This window comes from Prionailurus bengalensis, chromosome A1 (genome assembly GCF_016509475.1).
Source record: "Prionailurus bengalensis isolate Pbe53 chromosome A1, Fcat_Pben_1.1_paternal_pri, whole genome shotgun sequence".
NCBI classification, from domain to species: domain Eukaryota; kingdom Metazoa; phylum Chordata; class Mammalia; order Carnivora; family Felidae; genus Prionailurus; species Prionailurus bengalensis.
The window spans coordinates 82,640,091-82,657,417 of record NC_057343.1 but is presented as its reverse complement, the minus strand read 5'-3'; the positions used below and the strand labels follow the sequence as shown (position 1 = coordinate 82,657,417).

At 47.0% G+C, this 17,327-nt stretch overlaps 2 protein-coding genes across 14 annotated transcripts in view; one reads left to right on the top strand and one right to left on the bottom strand.

The window, feature by feature from the left end:
* TMCO3 (transmembrane and coiled-coil domains 3) overlaps positions 1–15,180 on the bottom strand; it is a 50,953-nt gene extending 35,773 nt beyond the window's left edge. For 8 of the 12 annotated variants that reach the window (XM_043583363.1, XM_043583406.1, XM_043583450.1 and 5 more), the window contains exons 1-6: positions 14,920–15,170; positions 11,208–11,314; positions 5,846–6,369; positions 4,137–4,316; positions 2,454–2,645; positions 1,447–1,575 (exon numbers count right to left, since the gene is read on the bottom strand). In XM_043583363.1, the coding sequence (XP_043439298.1) occupies positions 1,447–1,575; positions 2,454–2,645; positions 4,137–4,316; positions 5,846–6,289 (945 nt within the window). In that variant the 5' untranslated portion in view covers positions 6,290–6,369; positions 11,208–11,314; positions 14,920–15,170. Of the gene's footprint in view, positions 1–1,446; positions 1,576–2,453; positions 2,646–4,136; positions 4,317–5,845; positions 6,370–7,812; positions 9,421–11,207; positions 11,315–14,919 lie in introns of those variants that run through there. The other 4 variants (XM_043583457.1, XM_043583424.1, XM_043583433.1 and 1 more) reach the window with 4 other exon arrangements.
* A 71-nt stretch (positions 15,181–15,251) lies between these two features.
* DCUN1D2 (defective in cullin neddylation 1 domain containing 2) overlaps positions 15,252–17,327 on the top strand; it is a 32,566-nt gene continuing 30,490 nt past the window's right edge. Inside the window, exon 1 of one of the 2 annotated variants that reach the window (XM_043583469.1) lies at positions 15,252–15,664. The gene's annotated coding sequence lies outside the window, so the exon portion shown is untranslated. The remainder of the gene's footprint in view (positions 15,665–17,327) is intronic. The other variant, XM_043583488.1, reaches the window with a different exon arrangement.

Genomic DNA, 17,327 nt, shown 5'->3' with positions numbered 1-17,327 from the left:
CCAAGATACAGCAAATTTGTTAGGAACTATAATATTGGTAGCCTCCAGTTGTATTTATTACCTTACTCAGCCTCTATTATTATTCAGCCTGAATTCTTGGCTTATAAGCAACCTTTGCTCTGAAGAAAAAAGGAAAATACGTTTGTATTTGCTATTGTTCATAAATACTCTGGAAAGGGAGGGATGGGACAGGACAAGACAGAGATTCTCCACCTACAACTTAAAATTTTTTGTACTTACACCATTTTGTTCTCAACTGTATGGAGATTATGAATTCAGAAAATTGAATTAAAACAGTGTTTCCCAGAGACCACCCCACCAGGTTGAGCCCAGCCCACAAGAGCACCCCCCACCCCATGTCAGTCAGTGGTCACCTGCTCACTAAGGTCCTGGGCTTTCAGCCGGTAGCCCCTGCCAGTTGAACGTGTTGTTGAGTTCAGTTAGAGATGATGATGTTTCCTGCCCGGTACAAGGTGTGCCCGTCAGCAGGAGGGTGAGGCTGCGAGCAGATGCCCACACCTCCCCCCATCCGTCTGCTCCTGTCGTACCCAACTAGGAAGTGCCAGGACTCCCGTGTGTGTTTCCCAGTACCTACACCACTGCTTCTGTGTTGGATATATGACACATCACCTATTCTTGCCAATCTCTTCATTTCGTCTGAACTGTGCGTATTTACAGGACACATCTTGGAGCCCACAAAAGCTTTGGAACTGTTCCTCACTGCCAACAAGTGCCATCGATATAGGATGAAAGTCACTTCACTCTGTTCAGCCAATAGCCTCAGCACTCACTACGTCCTGGGGTTTTCACATTATCCTACATTTAGGCTTGAAAATCCCCACTACTTTACCAGCTGTGCAATGTTTTAAAAAATTTTAAATTATACATTTAACCCAGCATTTTTTGTTGCTTTCAGTGTCTGAATAACATAATCCATCATTATTACTGGAAACAGAATTTTTAAAACTAACAGTTTAAAGACATGAACAGAGTGGGGGGTTGTCGCACCCTGGGTGGCTCAGTTGGTTAAGTGGCCAGCTTCCCCTCAGGTCATGATCTCGCAGTTCACAAGTTTAATCCCCGTGTCAGGATCTGTGCTGACAGCTCGGAGCCTGGAGTCTGCTTCAGATTCTGTGTCTCCCTCTCTCTCTGCCCCTCCCCTGCTCATGCTCTCTGTCTCTCTCAAAAAAATAAACATTTAAAAAACTTTTTTTTAATTAAAAAAATAAAGACATAAACGGGATTTCTTCTCTAGTTAAGTCATCCATTCACTAACAAAATTACTTTCTTATGACTTAGGAATTTCTTATAAACTCTAAAGAGCATCTTCTTTAATATGGTTTATAAGGAAATGCTATCTTTATTAATTCAAGTTCAAAACTTTTAGGTCTTCATGAGCATTTCTTTACTATTTTGTTAAACAGATACTAAAACAGTTGCTCTTACCTTAATACTGTTCAGTCCTGAAGGCCCCAGAAGTACGCCACAAACAATATAACCAAACATTGTGGGCAACCCTATCGTCGTGCACAGCCAGCCACAAGGTAAAGACAGCATTCCTATGGTAACAATGTCCTAATGGAGAATAAACCAGATATAAACACAAAAATTTAAGGTAACAGTTGGCAAGAAAAGGGTTGATTACTGGACAAAGCAGACGTTCTGCAGATTAGGCCCCTCCCAGTTTCCACTTTGGTGGTAAAAAAGGAAGGCTATCCCTGGGCTGATCTTCCTGCTTTGAGTTTATTGGTACAGTAATCAGCCACTGGGAGCGTCCTTCCTCTCGGCCTGCGCTGCCCCCCTCTTTAAGACCAGCACAAGCTGTGGCTTCGGGAATGCTGCTGGAGCCCCGACAGGGTGTCCAGACCCCACTAGCCTTCCGAGCAGGCCACACTGGCCACTCCTACAGCTGTTACCCACTCTGGTCCAAACCCAAACAGTGATCTCCAACCAGAACATAGTCGATTGCGAATCTTTACATAACTCCACATCCTCTTATTAGACTTGCTGCCTCAGAGGGAGCAGATGTGTGGCTAACTCGGTCTGGAATGTCAGTCACCTCTGGAGGAGCCGGATCTCATCCTGTACCCGTGTCTACACAGATGATACCTTAGCCAAAGCTTCTCCACCTCATCAGATGTTCCGTGTTAGTGACAAAGCTTGAGCCCACTGTAGGGACTCCTGACTTCAAAAAGGCTTCCAAATTCTCAAAAACAACATTAATTTTCATTCTAAGTATTAAAATGCCTTGTTCTTTTCGGAAAAAATTAAAAATTAAGAGAAAGTGTTTCAAGTCATGGAAAATATAGGAAATTCTAGTAGAATCTCTCTGTTAGGAGGAAGGTCATGCATCCTAATACGAGGCTCAGAAAATAAAGCTTACTTTACATTAGTACCTGGAAGTGGGAAGGTGGGAGAGGGGACTTCAAGAGGGGAGCAAGCAGACAGACTACCTTTAGGAAGTGGCGATCTGCACGTGGAATTGTCGCGTCTCTGGGCTTGGTCAAGATATAGCGGTTGTTCTGGGAGTCGATCAGCATGCTAAGACCCAAATCATCCTCCGCTTCCCGCTTTGTGAGGTTTTGTTTGGAATTGGCGTCTTCTTCCTCCACTCTGAGAACTGCCTCAAAATTGACCCCTTTCACCTGTAAAAATAACCAACATCATGAAATTAAACCCATGAAATGTTTTCAAGTTCAATTTTTAGAGCGTAAATTCTGTACAGAAGAGCAATAGAAGTATTTCTAGCACTCTGTCAGGTATGATGAAAGGTCCACAGATGTTCATTAGCACAAATCAGGAAAGCTGCTTCAGTTACAAGGGCTATCTGAGAATGAAGGCGTTTAGGATTTCTATTACATCCAGACACCCACTTTAACGATTTAGGGTACGATCTGTAACAAGAAACATACGTTTGGTCTTCACCCCCCTTCCTGGCCCGCAGCCCCCGAACCAGCGTGGCCTCCCCAAGCATAAGGAGCAACGGGTACACCCGACAAGCTCTTCGCGGCCTCTCCTGAGTTTGTGCCAGCAAGGTGACGTTCAGAAAGCCACTAGATGACTGCAGGATGAGGCTGGCCACCAGGGACAGCAGCCACGTGACCTTGGGGCGGGGAGGGGCCGGAGGTGAAGCGAATCGCGAGCCTGCACAAGGCAGCTCCAGGACATGCTTGGAGCACGGGGTTCGGGGAGCTTCCGGTTGCCCGACACATGGACGCGCCCCGCCAGGAGGGCAGCGGGCCCGGACAGGACGCAGTGCCCTGCGCACATGCTTTCACCTCTTCTACCCAGCTGTTTCTGACTGCACCCTTTGCAGCGACCTGGTAACCTGGCAAACAGATGGTCTTCCTGGGTTCTAAGAGCCTGAGGAGGGGTCGTGGGACCCTCCGAGGTGAAAACCCAGAGCCCATTATCAGTGCCTGGAGCGGAGGGTGCAGTGCTGGGCCAAGCCCTCACCCGTGGGACCCACAGGGACCCTGAGCCAACAGCGGTGGAGCTGCACTGGAAAAGCTGCGGCAGCGACAGCCTGACACCCTGACGCACGAGCACTCGGTAAGCAGTGAAGAAAGAGCACCACCTTCAAAAGACAGCCCCGTGTCCTCCCCTGGCACCACGGACACGCTCAGGACAGCCTCGCTCAGTGTTCATCCGCCCCGAACTGCACTCGCCTTTGCTCTAATTGCCGCATCCTTTTCTGAGTCCTCAGGACTCACAGTCCGTTTTCGGCACTCATCTCGTCCTTCCCAGAGAATCTAAACACGTCACAGCAAGTGGGGAGTCCGAATGCCTGCCTCAGACACGATTCCTCTCAGGAGCATATGGCTCCCCCGGGCAGAACAGCACCGACACCTGACTATCCCAGGGCACGCTTTCTGGAGCCCAGAGTCTCAATCCACCTGAACACGGAAGCAGGGCACAGACATGAGCCCCTGGGGGGCACTGACAAGAACATAAGGCAAAACGACAGGTGTATAGTGTACTTCTGTGTAACGGAACCAAATCGTTCTCTGGGATACGAAAGCGTTTGGTTTTATCTCCATCGTCAGTCCACACGGAAAACAGCCGATAAATTCCACCATACTTTCTTTCGGCAAGCAGCCCGAGCAAAGCGGAGATTGTTCTGGAATGCTACTTACTGATTTATTGTCATCAAAAGCATGTTCTTCCATCTCTTCCTCTAGGCGATCGGCTGCTTTTCTCACATCTTCAAGAATTTCATCAAGCATGGATAAACTTTTGTTTTGATGTTGCATATTTTTGAGGGCTTCAACTTGGTGTTTTTCTGCTGCCAGAAGTTCCACATATTCTGTCTCTTCCTGTTTATTGGTGAGAAATGAAGTGTGGGGTTTATTAAGAAATAGGCCACACCAGGACTTCATTCAGGTGCCTGGCCTGGCCGGACCATGCAAGCCAACATGCTCTCGCTGTCAAATACATTTATAAACGTGTAATGCTAGCTCCAGTCAAGGAGAGAAGGTCAGGTGTCCTGTATCACCCAAACATGATGGAGCTTAGCAAAATGTTTAGGGAAGCCTATTTGTATGCACGTGTCATCAAACGTAATCTACTACTGTTGATAAATTCTGAAGGTCAGCTATTCATACACAATCCTCACTGAACAGATTTTATTCCAGACATCATGCCTACTGTGTATGGAGGTCCAGCTGTACTCTAAAAACACCTGTGATACTTGATTCTTGAGCTAAAAATTTCTAAGTAGGATACACACAAATTCCAAGTTACAGAGGAAAAACTGTTCCAGAAGAATCTGACAGCATTACTTGGAAAACTGATGGATGGTGTCAATAATACCGCTGCATTTTATACCATCATATTTAAACTCAAGCTATCAATCAAATCAACATCCTTACTATTAAAGTATATGTTCATACTTTAAAGGGGTGGGGCATAGCTAGAACAGAGAAGCAGCAAGGCAGTCCCAAGGAGAAGTGTAGCTGTTTGACAGACCTCTCTCTAGGCAACACCACCCAACCCCTCTCTTATAGCTGTGACCTCCCAGAACCTAGCCTGAAATGTGAGGCAAAAACTGCATGTAGAAAGCATACATATTTGGATCAACATCACTCAATGCATGTTAGTTCTCTATTTTATCGTAAAACTACCTCAAATCAATACCACTATTCTTTAAAACAAAGGAGTTTAGGGACGCCTGGGTGGCTCAGTCGGTTAAGCATCCGACTTTGGCTCAGGTCATGATCTCATGGTTCGTGAGTTAGAGCCCCGTGTCGGGCTCTGTGCTGACAGCTCGGAGCCTGGAGCCTGCTTCAGATTCTGTCTCCCTCTCTCTCTGCCCTCCCCTGCTTGTGTTCTGTCTCTGTCTCTAAAAATAAACATAAAAAATATATATATAAATAATATCACATCTGGTATAGTAATAGTTTTATCTCATTTTAAAAGTGTATTTCATCACGATCCTTATTTCAAAAGTATATATTAAAACTAATTTTAGTATTTTTGTTTTCAGTAGATGGGCATTAAAGACAGCCAACCTTCACACCAAAAGGCATTCTTGTCAGAAACTCAAAATGTTGACTGCAGTTACAAGTATATTTACCACATACTTCATACACATCAGCTTATTGGGATAACTTGAGTAACTAGTATAATTACCTTGTGATCTCAACACAGAAAAGCATTGGCACTCCCAGAAGTGGTGAAATGCAACTGTGCTAAGATACGGTGTACAAGGAGGGGAAATCCACATGTGCACTGCTGAGAATGGATGCCCCTGCCAGACTACACCTGCTGAAGCATCAGCACCAGCTGCCTTCTCCCTTGACCTCTACTTGACCTGCTCCTTGGCGTAGGGTGGGACGGGACTGACCTTAATCGCAGCCTCTCTCAGTGCCTCCAGGCGCTGCCTGCTGCTCTCCTTCATGTTCACAACATCTCTGTAATCTCCTTGCAGGGCTCTCTGCAGTCCATAGATGGCCTGGAACACTGAATTTTCACTTTCATTCAGCTCTTTTTGGAAAATTTCAAACGTATGCACCTGAAACAGCTTCTCTTCATCTGACAGGCTAACGTCTTTTTCTACTGCTCTGATTGCACTTTTCAGTTTGTTAAGAACCACAGTCTTTTGGCGAAGAAGCCCGGAGAGCTTCCTGCAACCATCGAGGACCCACTGCTTCCTCTGAGTGATGGCCGCCCCTTTCCCTCGGTGCAATTTGATGGCATGTTTTGCCACCTCTTCATGTTCCGCAGCATCTGCCATCAAGCGAAGCAGTGGAAGCAACACCCAGAAGTAATTTCTTCCCAGCACCTTCATGATCCAGTTTTAGAGGGCAGGGCAAGGCCGTCCTAAGGTTCCTGCTCAGCTGAGCTTGCATTTTAGACACACATCTTCAGCTGAAAAAGAGATTTATTGCTACATATAGTTGAACAATGATTCGTTACTATTGAGATCAGAGTTAAAGTATTAAATAATTACATCCAAAAAACTATCACTTTTTTGAAGATGTTATTTTTCCTAGATAAATATTAATACCTGAACTATTCATTACACCTGGATTAAAATCGAATACTAAATGTTAAAGTATAAGGCCTGGTAAAGACTTGAGACTAAAGGTTACATTGAAATTAAAGGCAATTTTTTGAAAGAAAACTCAGCTTCGTGTATCTATTAAATCTACAATGTGCCAAAGACAAAAACCAATTCTACTTAAGGAGATCCATGTATTGGGGCACCTGAGTGGCTAGTCGGTTAAGCAACCAACTCTTGAATTCGGCTCAGGTCATGATCCCAGAGTCAAGAGATCGAGCCCTGCAATGGGCTCCATGCTGAGTGTGGAGCCTGCTTAAGACTCTCTCTCTCTCTGCTCCTCTCCCCTGCTCATGCTCTCTCTCTTAACAAAGAAAAGAAAAAAAAAAAAAAAAAAGAGGATCCAAGTATTTAAGGCCAGAAAACACCATCAACTCCCCTATCACAGATCAGTGAACTGCCTGGAGGAAACACGCTCCACGTCATTTCTGAAATAAAACTGTCTGAGCTGCTACTAGCTTACTGTACTGTTTTCTTTCCAAAATCGTTTGGAATTCTGCCAAATTTCCAAAGTCACAGTTTAATGCTAACAAGATGTCAAACACAGAAAAAGAAAATCACAAAACACAACCATGTCTGGATCACTAGGGTTTTACTAAATGTTCAAACACTTTCTATCTCCCAAATTCAGCCTCCTTCTCTTCCTCTCTTCAGGAAGAGCCCAAGCACCTGTATGACTACCCCAGCAAGTGAAGCACACACAGGACCCTGGCCGTGATGAGGTGAAGGCTTTGGTGCAGGCAGCAGGGGGTGCTGCGGCTGCGGTGCCCAGATCACACTCGAAGGACAGGACTGCATCTTCCAGTGGACAGAGTCATCAAGGAGCAGGTACAAGCTGCTACAGGTGTTAGCAAGGTCACAACGAAGCAATGACTCCAAAGGTAGGAAATACAGAGCAAAGAAGGAAGAGGTAATAAAACACAAGACAAGCAAGAGAGACACACCCTAAAAACACCACTGAACCTGGCAACTAGATCTCTGGGCACCAGTAGTTACGTCAAAAAAGAAAAAACACGGGGTGGCTCAGTCAGTTAAGCATCTGACACTTGATTTCAGCTCAGGTCATTATCTCACGGTCCATGGGTTTGAGCCCCTGAGCTGGGCTCTGTGCTGACAGTGCTGAGCCTGCTTGGGATTCTCTCCACCCCTCCCCCACATGCTCTCCTGTGTGCTCTCTTTCTCCAAAATAAACATTTAAGAAAAAAAAAAAAAAAGAAAAAAACCAAACCTATCATTTACACAAGACTTACAGTTTAAAGAAAACAAAATATCAGGGGTGCCTGGGTGGCTCAGTCAGTTAAGCGTCCAACTTGGGCTCAGGTCACGATCTCAGTTTGTGGGTTCAAGTCCCGTGTCAGGCTCTTTGCTGACAGCTCAGAGCCTGGGGCCTGCTTCGGATTCTGTGTCTCCCTCTCCTTCTGCCCCTTCCCTGCTTGTGCTCTCTCTCTTTCTCTCAGACATAAACATTAAAAAAATTAAAGAAAACAAAATATTAATATAAACTAATCATTAAAGTGTTTACTAAAACAAGTATCTATACCTCAGTTTTACTAGTAATCCCAATTCTAACAAGTTTATTCTGGTTTCCCAGGCAAAGCAGATCAGATGCAGAAAAAATGAGAGTGTGGCTTATCTAGGCAGAAAATTCCAAACCAAAAATGACAGCCAATAGAAAGTGGAGATAAAACAGAGCTTCTGAAAAACCAGCACAAGAACCTGGAAAAGACTAGCAGCCCAGGGAGTCTGGTGAGGACTGAGCTACACCTTTCCGTAGACACCAAAAATACCACTATTGGAGGACAGCAGGGAAACCTGCCCATCAAAAGTCACCAAGAAAAAACTACATTCTACCTCAATATTCTGGTTATAAAGTCAGGAAACTGTTCAATTTCAATACATTTTTCTATACATCAGTTTGTAATGTCACAGAGAATTTATTTACCTACAATGTTTCACTTTTTCCCCTAACTTGTTAGGATAAGTGACAATGTGCTGTCTAAATTACCCAACTTTATATTACAATTTTTTTTAATGTTTATTTAGAGCGTGAGAGTGCACGCGCGCATGCGCATGAGGTGGGGTGGGGAGGGGCAGAGAGAGAGGGAGGGAGACAATCCCAAGCAGGGTACTCCCGGTCAGTGCAGAGGCCAGTGCAGAGGCGGGGACTTGATACCACAAATCTCAAGGTCATGACCTGAGTCGAAATCAAGAGTCTGATGGATGCTCCGCCCAAGTGCCCCTTTGTTACAGCTTTAATACAACTTAGGTAAGCGTTACCACCTTAAAAATAAATAAATGATTACCCAATCTCAGTAGTGCCTAGCAAGATAGTTAATCTGTTATTTTAATAACTCATTTCACTGCTGAACTTCTATTGTTCCAGGGGAGAAAAAGAATTCAATGTTGATAAATACATGCTTTTCTAGTATTTTCAGAACCAAGACAGACATTTCTGATGCTTTGCTAATGTTTCCCATTTTCCCTAAAAGATCTCAAAAAATGATTCTTTTATGGATTTCAAACTTCAGACAAATAACCTGCCACACAGTCTGTGTGTGAACAACAAACACCCCTTCATTCATTTCTGGTTCCTTCCTCAAACAAATTCTTGAAATTAAATAGTTATAACTCTACCCTATGACACATAAAGGACTATTAATTTTTACGAGAAATTATTGAGAACTTTAATTGTGGTCATACTAATACTTCCGCTCAAATAAGCTCAAGTCATGGACATGTGGACATGACACTGAAATTATTTACAGACTCTGAAAACATCAATCACTTTTTCATAAATTCATTTCATCTTACCTTTAAACTTGGCTACCAAATCCTGTAAACTACTAAATTATAGCATGCTTTCTCTTGAGTAAATAATAAACTTTTTTAGCTCTAGTGCTATTTTGTTATTATTGTTTTTAATTATAAAAATGACACTTTTGATTTATTATATTTTTACAACAAATTCCTAGAATTTCTATACCTTGAGTCACTGATACAACCTGGGTGGACCTCAAGGCTGCAAGGAGGGCTGATCCCACACACCCTACAATTCCACGTACAGCACTGTTCAGGGACTAACTGTAGAGATGGAGTGGCTGTCAGGGAAGAGGGAGGAGGGACCCCGTGGGATAGAAATGGTCTGTGTCTTGATGGCGCTGGCGGCCACAGGAATCAACACGTGACAGAAATGGCAGATCATAAAACATGCCATGTGAGTAAGGTGAGTGGGTCAAATAGATGCAATCTTCTGCTTAGACTCTATTTTTAATCAGGAGCTACCACTGGGGAAATCTGGGTGAAGGATCTATAGGATTTCTCTGTATTATTTCTTATAACGGTATATGAATCTATAAGCATCTCAAAATACAGTTTTAAAAATTCAACACAAATGCTTACTGTTTTCCACTAACCTGACACTTCTTCTATTTAAACTAGGAAATGCCCTCAACCAGAGCCGAAGGTCTTCAAGATGTCTCTGCTACATGAAAACCCAATGTCACTTTTCATTTAGAGCAACGACAAAATCAGTACTTGGAATACAACTAGTCCCCAAAGTTTCTACTTACACATATTTCAACATTACTTAAAATATGTCATGGGGCACCTGGGTGGCTCAGTCGGTTGAATGTCCGACTTTGGCTCAGGCCATGATCTCCGGGTTCGTGAGTGTGAGCCCCATATCAGGCTCTGTGCTGACAGCCCAGAGCCCGCTTCAGGTCCTCTGTCTCCTTCTCTCTCTGCCCCTCTGCCCCTGCAACAATGAACACTTACACAAAAAAATAAAATATATCTCCACAGCTTTGCCCAATTTTTTTCTTTTTCTTTCTTTCTTTTTTTTTTTTTAGAACGTGAACAGGGACTGCAGAGGGAGAGAGAATCTTAAGCAGGTTTCATGCCCAGTGCCCAACACAAGGGCTCAATTCACGAACTGAGCCAAAATCAAGAGTCGGAAGCTTAATCAACTGAGCCACCCAGGCGCCCCAAAAAATTTCCAATGCTTTTAGCTCGTCATATTATATAGAAATCACATACTTTTACTCTATTAAAAGTGCTTAGTAATTCATAAGTGTCACATGTCATTTAGTGGATAAAAACTCACGAGCAAAGCACAATAACACAGTCTAAGACTGGCCTTTCTCAGAGCTAAGGCACCCAAGTAAAGCTCTCTCCCACAGGCCTCTATCTCTGAGTGCTATGAGCACCACAGGGTATGCAAAGGGACTGTCTCCTTAGACATCTGCTATCAGGACCCACAGAACCCTAGAGCACTGGGGTCGCTGAAGTCCCTGCAGGGAGCTCAGCGGAGAGGAGGAAAAGCAGAGGGAGGGGCGACTCCTCTACTTTGCCCAATTTTCTACAATGGCCACAATTTGAAAATCTCCTGGCTCTGCCTCCCAGCCTTCTCCTCACATGCAGCCACGGGGTCCCCCATGCCCTCTCTTCCTCTGGACCTTCCAGACCCAGTGTCTCCAATTTTCTCAATCAAACTGCTGAGAAAGAATCAAGTTTATTCAACCCACCAGGACAGCAGCCACTGTATGTGGGGCAGAGGCCAGCCCAGCCAGGCTCCAACCCAGCTCTTTGGAAGGACCCCCGCCCCCATGCACTCAGTGAACCGGGGCCCTCCATATGCAGTACTGACCTGGTACCCAATGCAGTGCCTGGCGCTGTGTGCGGAAGATTCCGAGCAAGCAGCAAGGGTGTGGCAGGAGCAACGTTAACCAGCCCAAACTGGTTATTTACCTTGTTCTGAAAAAGAAAAATATAAGGGTGAGTTGCAGGAAATGGCATCAAGTTAGAATTTGTGATACCAGCAACACTTCCAGATTCAGTACAGCACAGGAAATGAACAGGAAACAAGAGGTGTTCGTGGAAAGGTCTTAGGAAGCAAACTCCCCAATGGAAATAACCTACTTCAATCTAATTTGTAAAGAATTTAACTTAAAACTCGTATTTTATTTTTTAAATAACGTCTTAATTTTTTAATTTACATCCAAGTTGTTAGCATACAGTGCAATAATGATTTCAGGAGTAGATTCCTTAATGCCCCTTACCCATTTAGCTCATACCCCCTCCCACAATCCCTCCAGCAACCCTCTGTTTGTTCTCTATATTTAAGAGTCTCTTATGTTTTGTCCCCGTTTTCATATTATTTTTCCTTCCCTTATGTTCATCTTTTTTGTATCTTTAAAAAAAATTTTTTTAAATGTTTATTCATTTTTTGATAGAGACAGAGCGTGAGTGGGGGAGGGGCAGAGAAAGAGGGAGACACAGAATCTGAAGCAGGCTCCAGGCTCTGAACTGACAGCACAGAGCCTGAAGTGGGGCTCGAAATCATGAACCATGAGATCATGACCTGAGCTGAAGTTGGATGCTTAACCTAGTGAGCCACCCAGGTGCCCCATTTACTTTTTTAAAAATATTTTTAATGTTTATTGTTGAGAAAGAGAGAGACAGAGACAGAGGGAAGGGCAGAGATATGGAGGGACAGAGAATCCCAAGCAGGCTCCACATTGTCAGCACAGAGCACGACGCGGGGCTCGAACCCACGAATAGTGAGTTCGTGACCTGAGCCAAAGTCGGACGCTCGACCAACTGAGCCACCCAGGCGCCCCTTCATCTTTTTTGTATCTTAAGGCCCTCGTATGAGTGAAGTCATACAATATTTGTCTTTCTCTGACTCATTTCGCTTAACATAATACTCTCTAGTTCTATCCACATCCTTGCAAGTGGCAAGATTTCATTCTTTTTGATTGCCGAGTAATACTACATTGTATATGGATACCACATCTTCTATATCCATTCATCCATCGATGGACATTTGGGCTCTTTCCATACTCTATTGTTAATAGCACTGCTATAGACATTGGAGTGCATATGCCCCTTCGAAACAGCACTCCTGTATCCCCTGGGTAAATTCCTAGTAGTGCAATTGCTGGGTCATAGGGTAGTTCTATTTTTATTTTTTTGAGGAACCTCCATACTGTTTTCCAGAGTGCCTGCACCAGCTTGCATTCCCACCAACAATGCAAAAGAGATCCTCTTTCTCCACATTCTTACCAACATCTGTTGTTGCCTGAGTTGTTACTGTTAGCCATTCTGACAGGTGTGAGGTGGTATCTCATGGTGGTTTTGATTTGTATTTCCCTGATGATGAGTGATGTTGAGCATCTTTTCATGTGTCAGTTGGCCATCAGGATGTCTTCTTTGGAAAAGCGTTTATTCATGTCTTTTGCCCATTTCTTCACTGGATTATTTATATTTTTCGGGGGGGGGTGTTGAGTTTGGTAAGTTCTTTATAAATTTTGGAACTAACCCTTTATCTGCTTTTTCATTTGCAAATATCTTCTCCCATTCTGTCGGTTGCCTTTTAGTTTTGCTGATTGTTTCCTTCACTGTGCAGAAGCTTTTTATTTTGATGAGGTCTCAATAGTTCGTTTTTGCTTCTGTTTCTCTTGCTTGTAGAGAGATGTGTTGAATAAGAAGTTGCTGCAGCCAAGATTAAAGAGGTTTTTGCCTGCTTTCTCCTCGAGGATTTTGATGGCTTCCTGTCTTACATTGAGGTCTTTCATCCACTTTGAGTTTATTTTTGTGTCTGGTGTAAGAAAGTGGTCCAGGTTCATTCTTCTGCATGTCGCTGTCCACTTTTCCCAGCACCACTTGGTGAAGAGACTGTGTTTAATCTATTGGATATTCTTTCCTGCTTTGTCAAAGATTAGTTGGCCATTGCTTGTGGGTCCACTTCTGGGTTCTCTATTCTGTTCCATTGATCTGAGTGTCTGTTCTTGTGCCAGTACCATATTGTCTTGATGATTAGAGCTTTGTAGCATAGCTTGAAGTCTGGGATTGTGATGCCTCCTGCTTTGGTTTTCTTTTTCAAGATTGCATTGGCCCTTCGGGGTCTTTTCTGGTTCCATACAAATTTTAGGATTGTTTGTTTTAGCTCTGTGAAGAATGCTGGAGTTATTTTGACAGGGACCACAAAAACCGTATTTTAAATGTAAACAAATTGAATGATAAAAGCATAATTCTTAAAAGATAAAATACTTATCTTATAAATACAACTTCCAGATTCATATCTAATTAGAAAAAGAATTAGAGAATAAGTTACAAAAGGGAAAGAGGAAGGAAAGAGAAAGAAAAATTTTTACAGATATTAAGAAGCTTTAAAGTACTTGATGTTAACTGAACTACAAAACCATTATTCCATTAAGTAATCCAACCACTGACGTACTAAGTTTTAAAAAGTTGGTATTAAAAGAAAAAAACGAACCAGTAAGACACTCTGATCCAAAGAATGATCAGAAAAACGTTTAAACAGGAAAAAGCAGAACTACCTTATACCTAGGTAATTATGTAAACTAACAAATGTGATCAAAGCCTAACCGCGTTCCCAAAAAGTGTTCAACCATTACTTATGTTTACTCAGGTGCTACCAAGCAAGATCCAAAAAGGACCCAGAGGCAGAGCCTGAAAAGAAGGTCAGAGATCAGCTACCTGCGCTCGCTCTTTCTCTGGAACCACGAAGGCAGGCCCAGGCTAAAAGGGGACCAGTGAAGGAGACCACTGGCTGGCACCCTCACACCACTGGGGATGGCACCTCCCAGCTTATGCTGCTGGGAAGGTGAGCTGGCCTCTGAAATCCAGCCCTCAGCGGGTCTCCCCTCCCTCTGCCAGGAGGTGGAGGCCTGGCGGGGATGCACAGCGGTGGCAGGCCGCGTTGGATCTTCCGTGTGCCTCCCGTTAACTAGAGTAGCCACCACACCGGTGAGAACTGTAGAGCCTCTCTGCTTGGGGAACCTATGAACCGACATGCCAACCGTTTACTTTGGCAGCTTCCCCAGTTTTACCCATAAACTTTAAGTCGTGGCGGTGCAAGAGGCCGGACACCCCACCACTGTCCCGCTCACAGCCCTCCAGAACCACTGCCAGGACCCCTGTCTTTAGAAGCAGTCTTCCTCCACGCTCCACGCAGGAGTAGAAATGGAGAGCGGGACTCGAATCTGCGTGAGGCCTCGGAAGGGAAGGAAGGGAGACCCCGAGGGCAGCCCCCGCCACGAGAGAGGAGAAACGGGTGAGGAAGTCCGGGAGAGGGGATACCCTCGGGAAGGGAGGAGAAAGGGACCGGGGAGGGAGCACCCGGGTGGGAGACCCCAGCGACGGAGACCGAGGAGGGAGACCTGGGAAGGGGAGGCCGGGGGCGGGTGGGTACCCCGGGTGCGAGATCCGGGGAGGAAGACCCCGGGGACAGAGACCGAGGAGGAGAGCAGGAAAGGGGACCCCCGGAAGGGGAGACCCCCCGGAGGGAGCCTCGAGGCCCGGCGCCTTTCGCCCGAACCTCGAGCAGCGCTCACCTGGACGAGGCCCGACAGCGGTGCGTCTGGTTCTCCGGCGCTGCGAGCCAAGGAGCGGACAGGGACGCACCTTACCCGCATCCCTCTCCAGGCGGCAGGCCCGCCCCCAGGGCGGGGACCGGGAGGGGACGAGGACAAGGACGCGGTCGGGCGCGGGGAGGGTCTTGGCTGTCCGTCGCCCTCTCAGAAGGGCCGCCGCGGCGGATGCTGCCCACACCAAAACGCGTCCCCCTGAAAGGGGCGGAGCCTAGGTCCCGTCGGCCCCCGGTGGCGCAGTGCGCATCGGGATTTGTAGGACGGGGCAGACCCCGGTCCCGTCGGCCCCCTGGCGGCGCAGTGCGCGTCGGGATTTGTAGGACGGGGCCGGCCTCGGTGCCGTCGGACCCCGGGCAGCGCAGTGCCGGGTCAGAGGCGGGAGCGATGCCCGCGAGTCACATTGTCGCTGGGCGGCGCTGTGCACGCAGCAGTGAGGAGGGAGCGAGGGAGGTGGGGTCCCATGGGCCCCCGGGCAACGCAGTGCACGCTGGAGAGGGGCGGGGCCTGAGGGGTGTCGTGGGCCTCTGGTTGGCCCTGTGCACGCCGGGTGATGGAGTTCCCCTGGCGGGACCTGCCTCTGTGCCCCTCTGCCCCTTCCCCGGCAGGTGTCCCGGGAGCGAACGCCGAGGACGAGGACAGCGCGGCCGAGCCGGGGCCCCTGCGCAGACGACCGGAGCCGGCGAGAAGCTGGGGAGCGCCGGGGAGAATGGTAGGTGGCCTGCGGTGTCGCATGCCGCCGAGTCCCTTCTGCGTACCTGGGGGCCGGGGAGCGCTGGGAGGCGGGGGTAGGGGGGCGCTGGGCGCAAAGGTCACGGGGGCGGCGGGGTCTCCGCCGGGCCTCCGGCGCTGGGGGCCCTGCAGGGAGTCACGCAGGTGGGAGCCTGACGGGTGTCTGACGAGATGGGGGCACCGAGCGAACAGCGGAGTGAACCGTGCCTCCGCGGAAACGCGAGCAGCCAGTGAACGAGGAGCGAAGGACGTTTTGGGCAAACTAACAACTTGTCGATGAAGCGGGGAAGGTAGCGCTTTTGAGCATGAGCACGAATCTGTTGTGGCATTGAGAGTCAAGGAAGGGAACACTGCACAAGCAGCCTTGTATTCCGTGCTGGGGACTGTAGGGTTTATCCAGGAGCTGATGGGAGCCATAAAAAGTTTTTGAGAAGGCGAAGTGTGTGTGATGTGACCACGTTTGTGTTTTGTCAAGAGGAGAGGAGGATTTGGATCAGAGCGGTCAGGGCTGCAGGGGAGACCAATTAGGAAGCTGTTGTAATAATCTAGGTGGGAAGAGGTGAAGACTTGCATCAAAGATTTTCTGTCGGAATGAGAAGGATGAGAGGAGGCAGAGGGAGGACCTTCACTGAACTATTCAGACGCGGCTCGGGTACCTGAGCAGGTGGTGATATCATTGACTAAATTAGGAACTGTAGAAGGAAGAGCAGGTTCACATGGGAAAACAACGCAGTAGGGATGAGAGGAGAGAGGAATCTCCTGGCTGGTCGGACATACGGATCCGCAGCTCAGAAGAGGGGCTTCGGAAAGCACACGCCTGTTTTGAAATGTAGTGGAAATAGGGGCGCCTGGGTGGCGCAGTCGGTTAAGCGTCCGACTTCAGCCAGGTCACGATCTTGCGGTCCGTGAGTTCGAGCCCCGCGTCGGGCTCTGGGCTGATGGCTCAGAGCCTGGAGCCTGTTTCCGATTCTGTGTCTCCCTCTCTCTCTGTCCCTCCCCCGTTCATGCTCTGTCTCTCTGTCCCAAAAATAAATAAACGTTGAAAAAAAAATTAAAAAAAAAAAAAAAGAAATGTAGTGGAAACCATGGTAGCCGGTGGGTTTCATCGTTTATTCAATAAATTCAGAGGTTTCTCTGTGCAAGGAAGGTAGTGTACACGGTGCTGGGGGTTGATGGTGAGCAGACACGTGTGGGTTTGGTGTTCACGGAGCCGATGTCCTAGCAGTGAGACAAGCATAACCGTTTTATTACAGTTGGGATAAGGGCTGGGGAGAGGCACAGGTTCTGGGAACGTATGGGGTGGGTGAGTGGCGCCGGATGCTGGGGCAGTGATGGCAAAGCCACAGTAACGGGAACGATGCTGTGTGGGCTGAATTCTCCAGACCGAGTGAGGTGGGGAGGGCAGCCAGACAGCTGCGGTCCCCTGGGCAGCAGGAACAAGCTCGGTGATAAGCCCCCAGAATTGGCAGATGCGGCTGCCTACGGAAAGTGCAGAGTCAGGGGAACGTGGCCCGTGGGAGGCTGCTGAGGGAACTGGAGTCAGGTTGTGCAGGGTCTTCTGGGGCTCAGGAAGAACATGCTCGCTTTTGTCCTCATGGTAGTGGGAGGCTGGTGAGCAGGTTTCCAACAGGAGAGAGATGGTT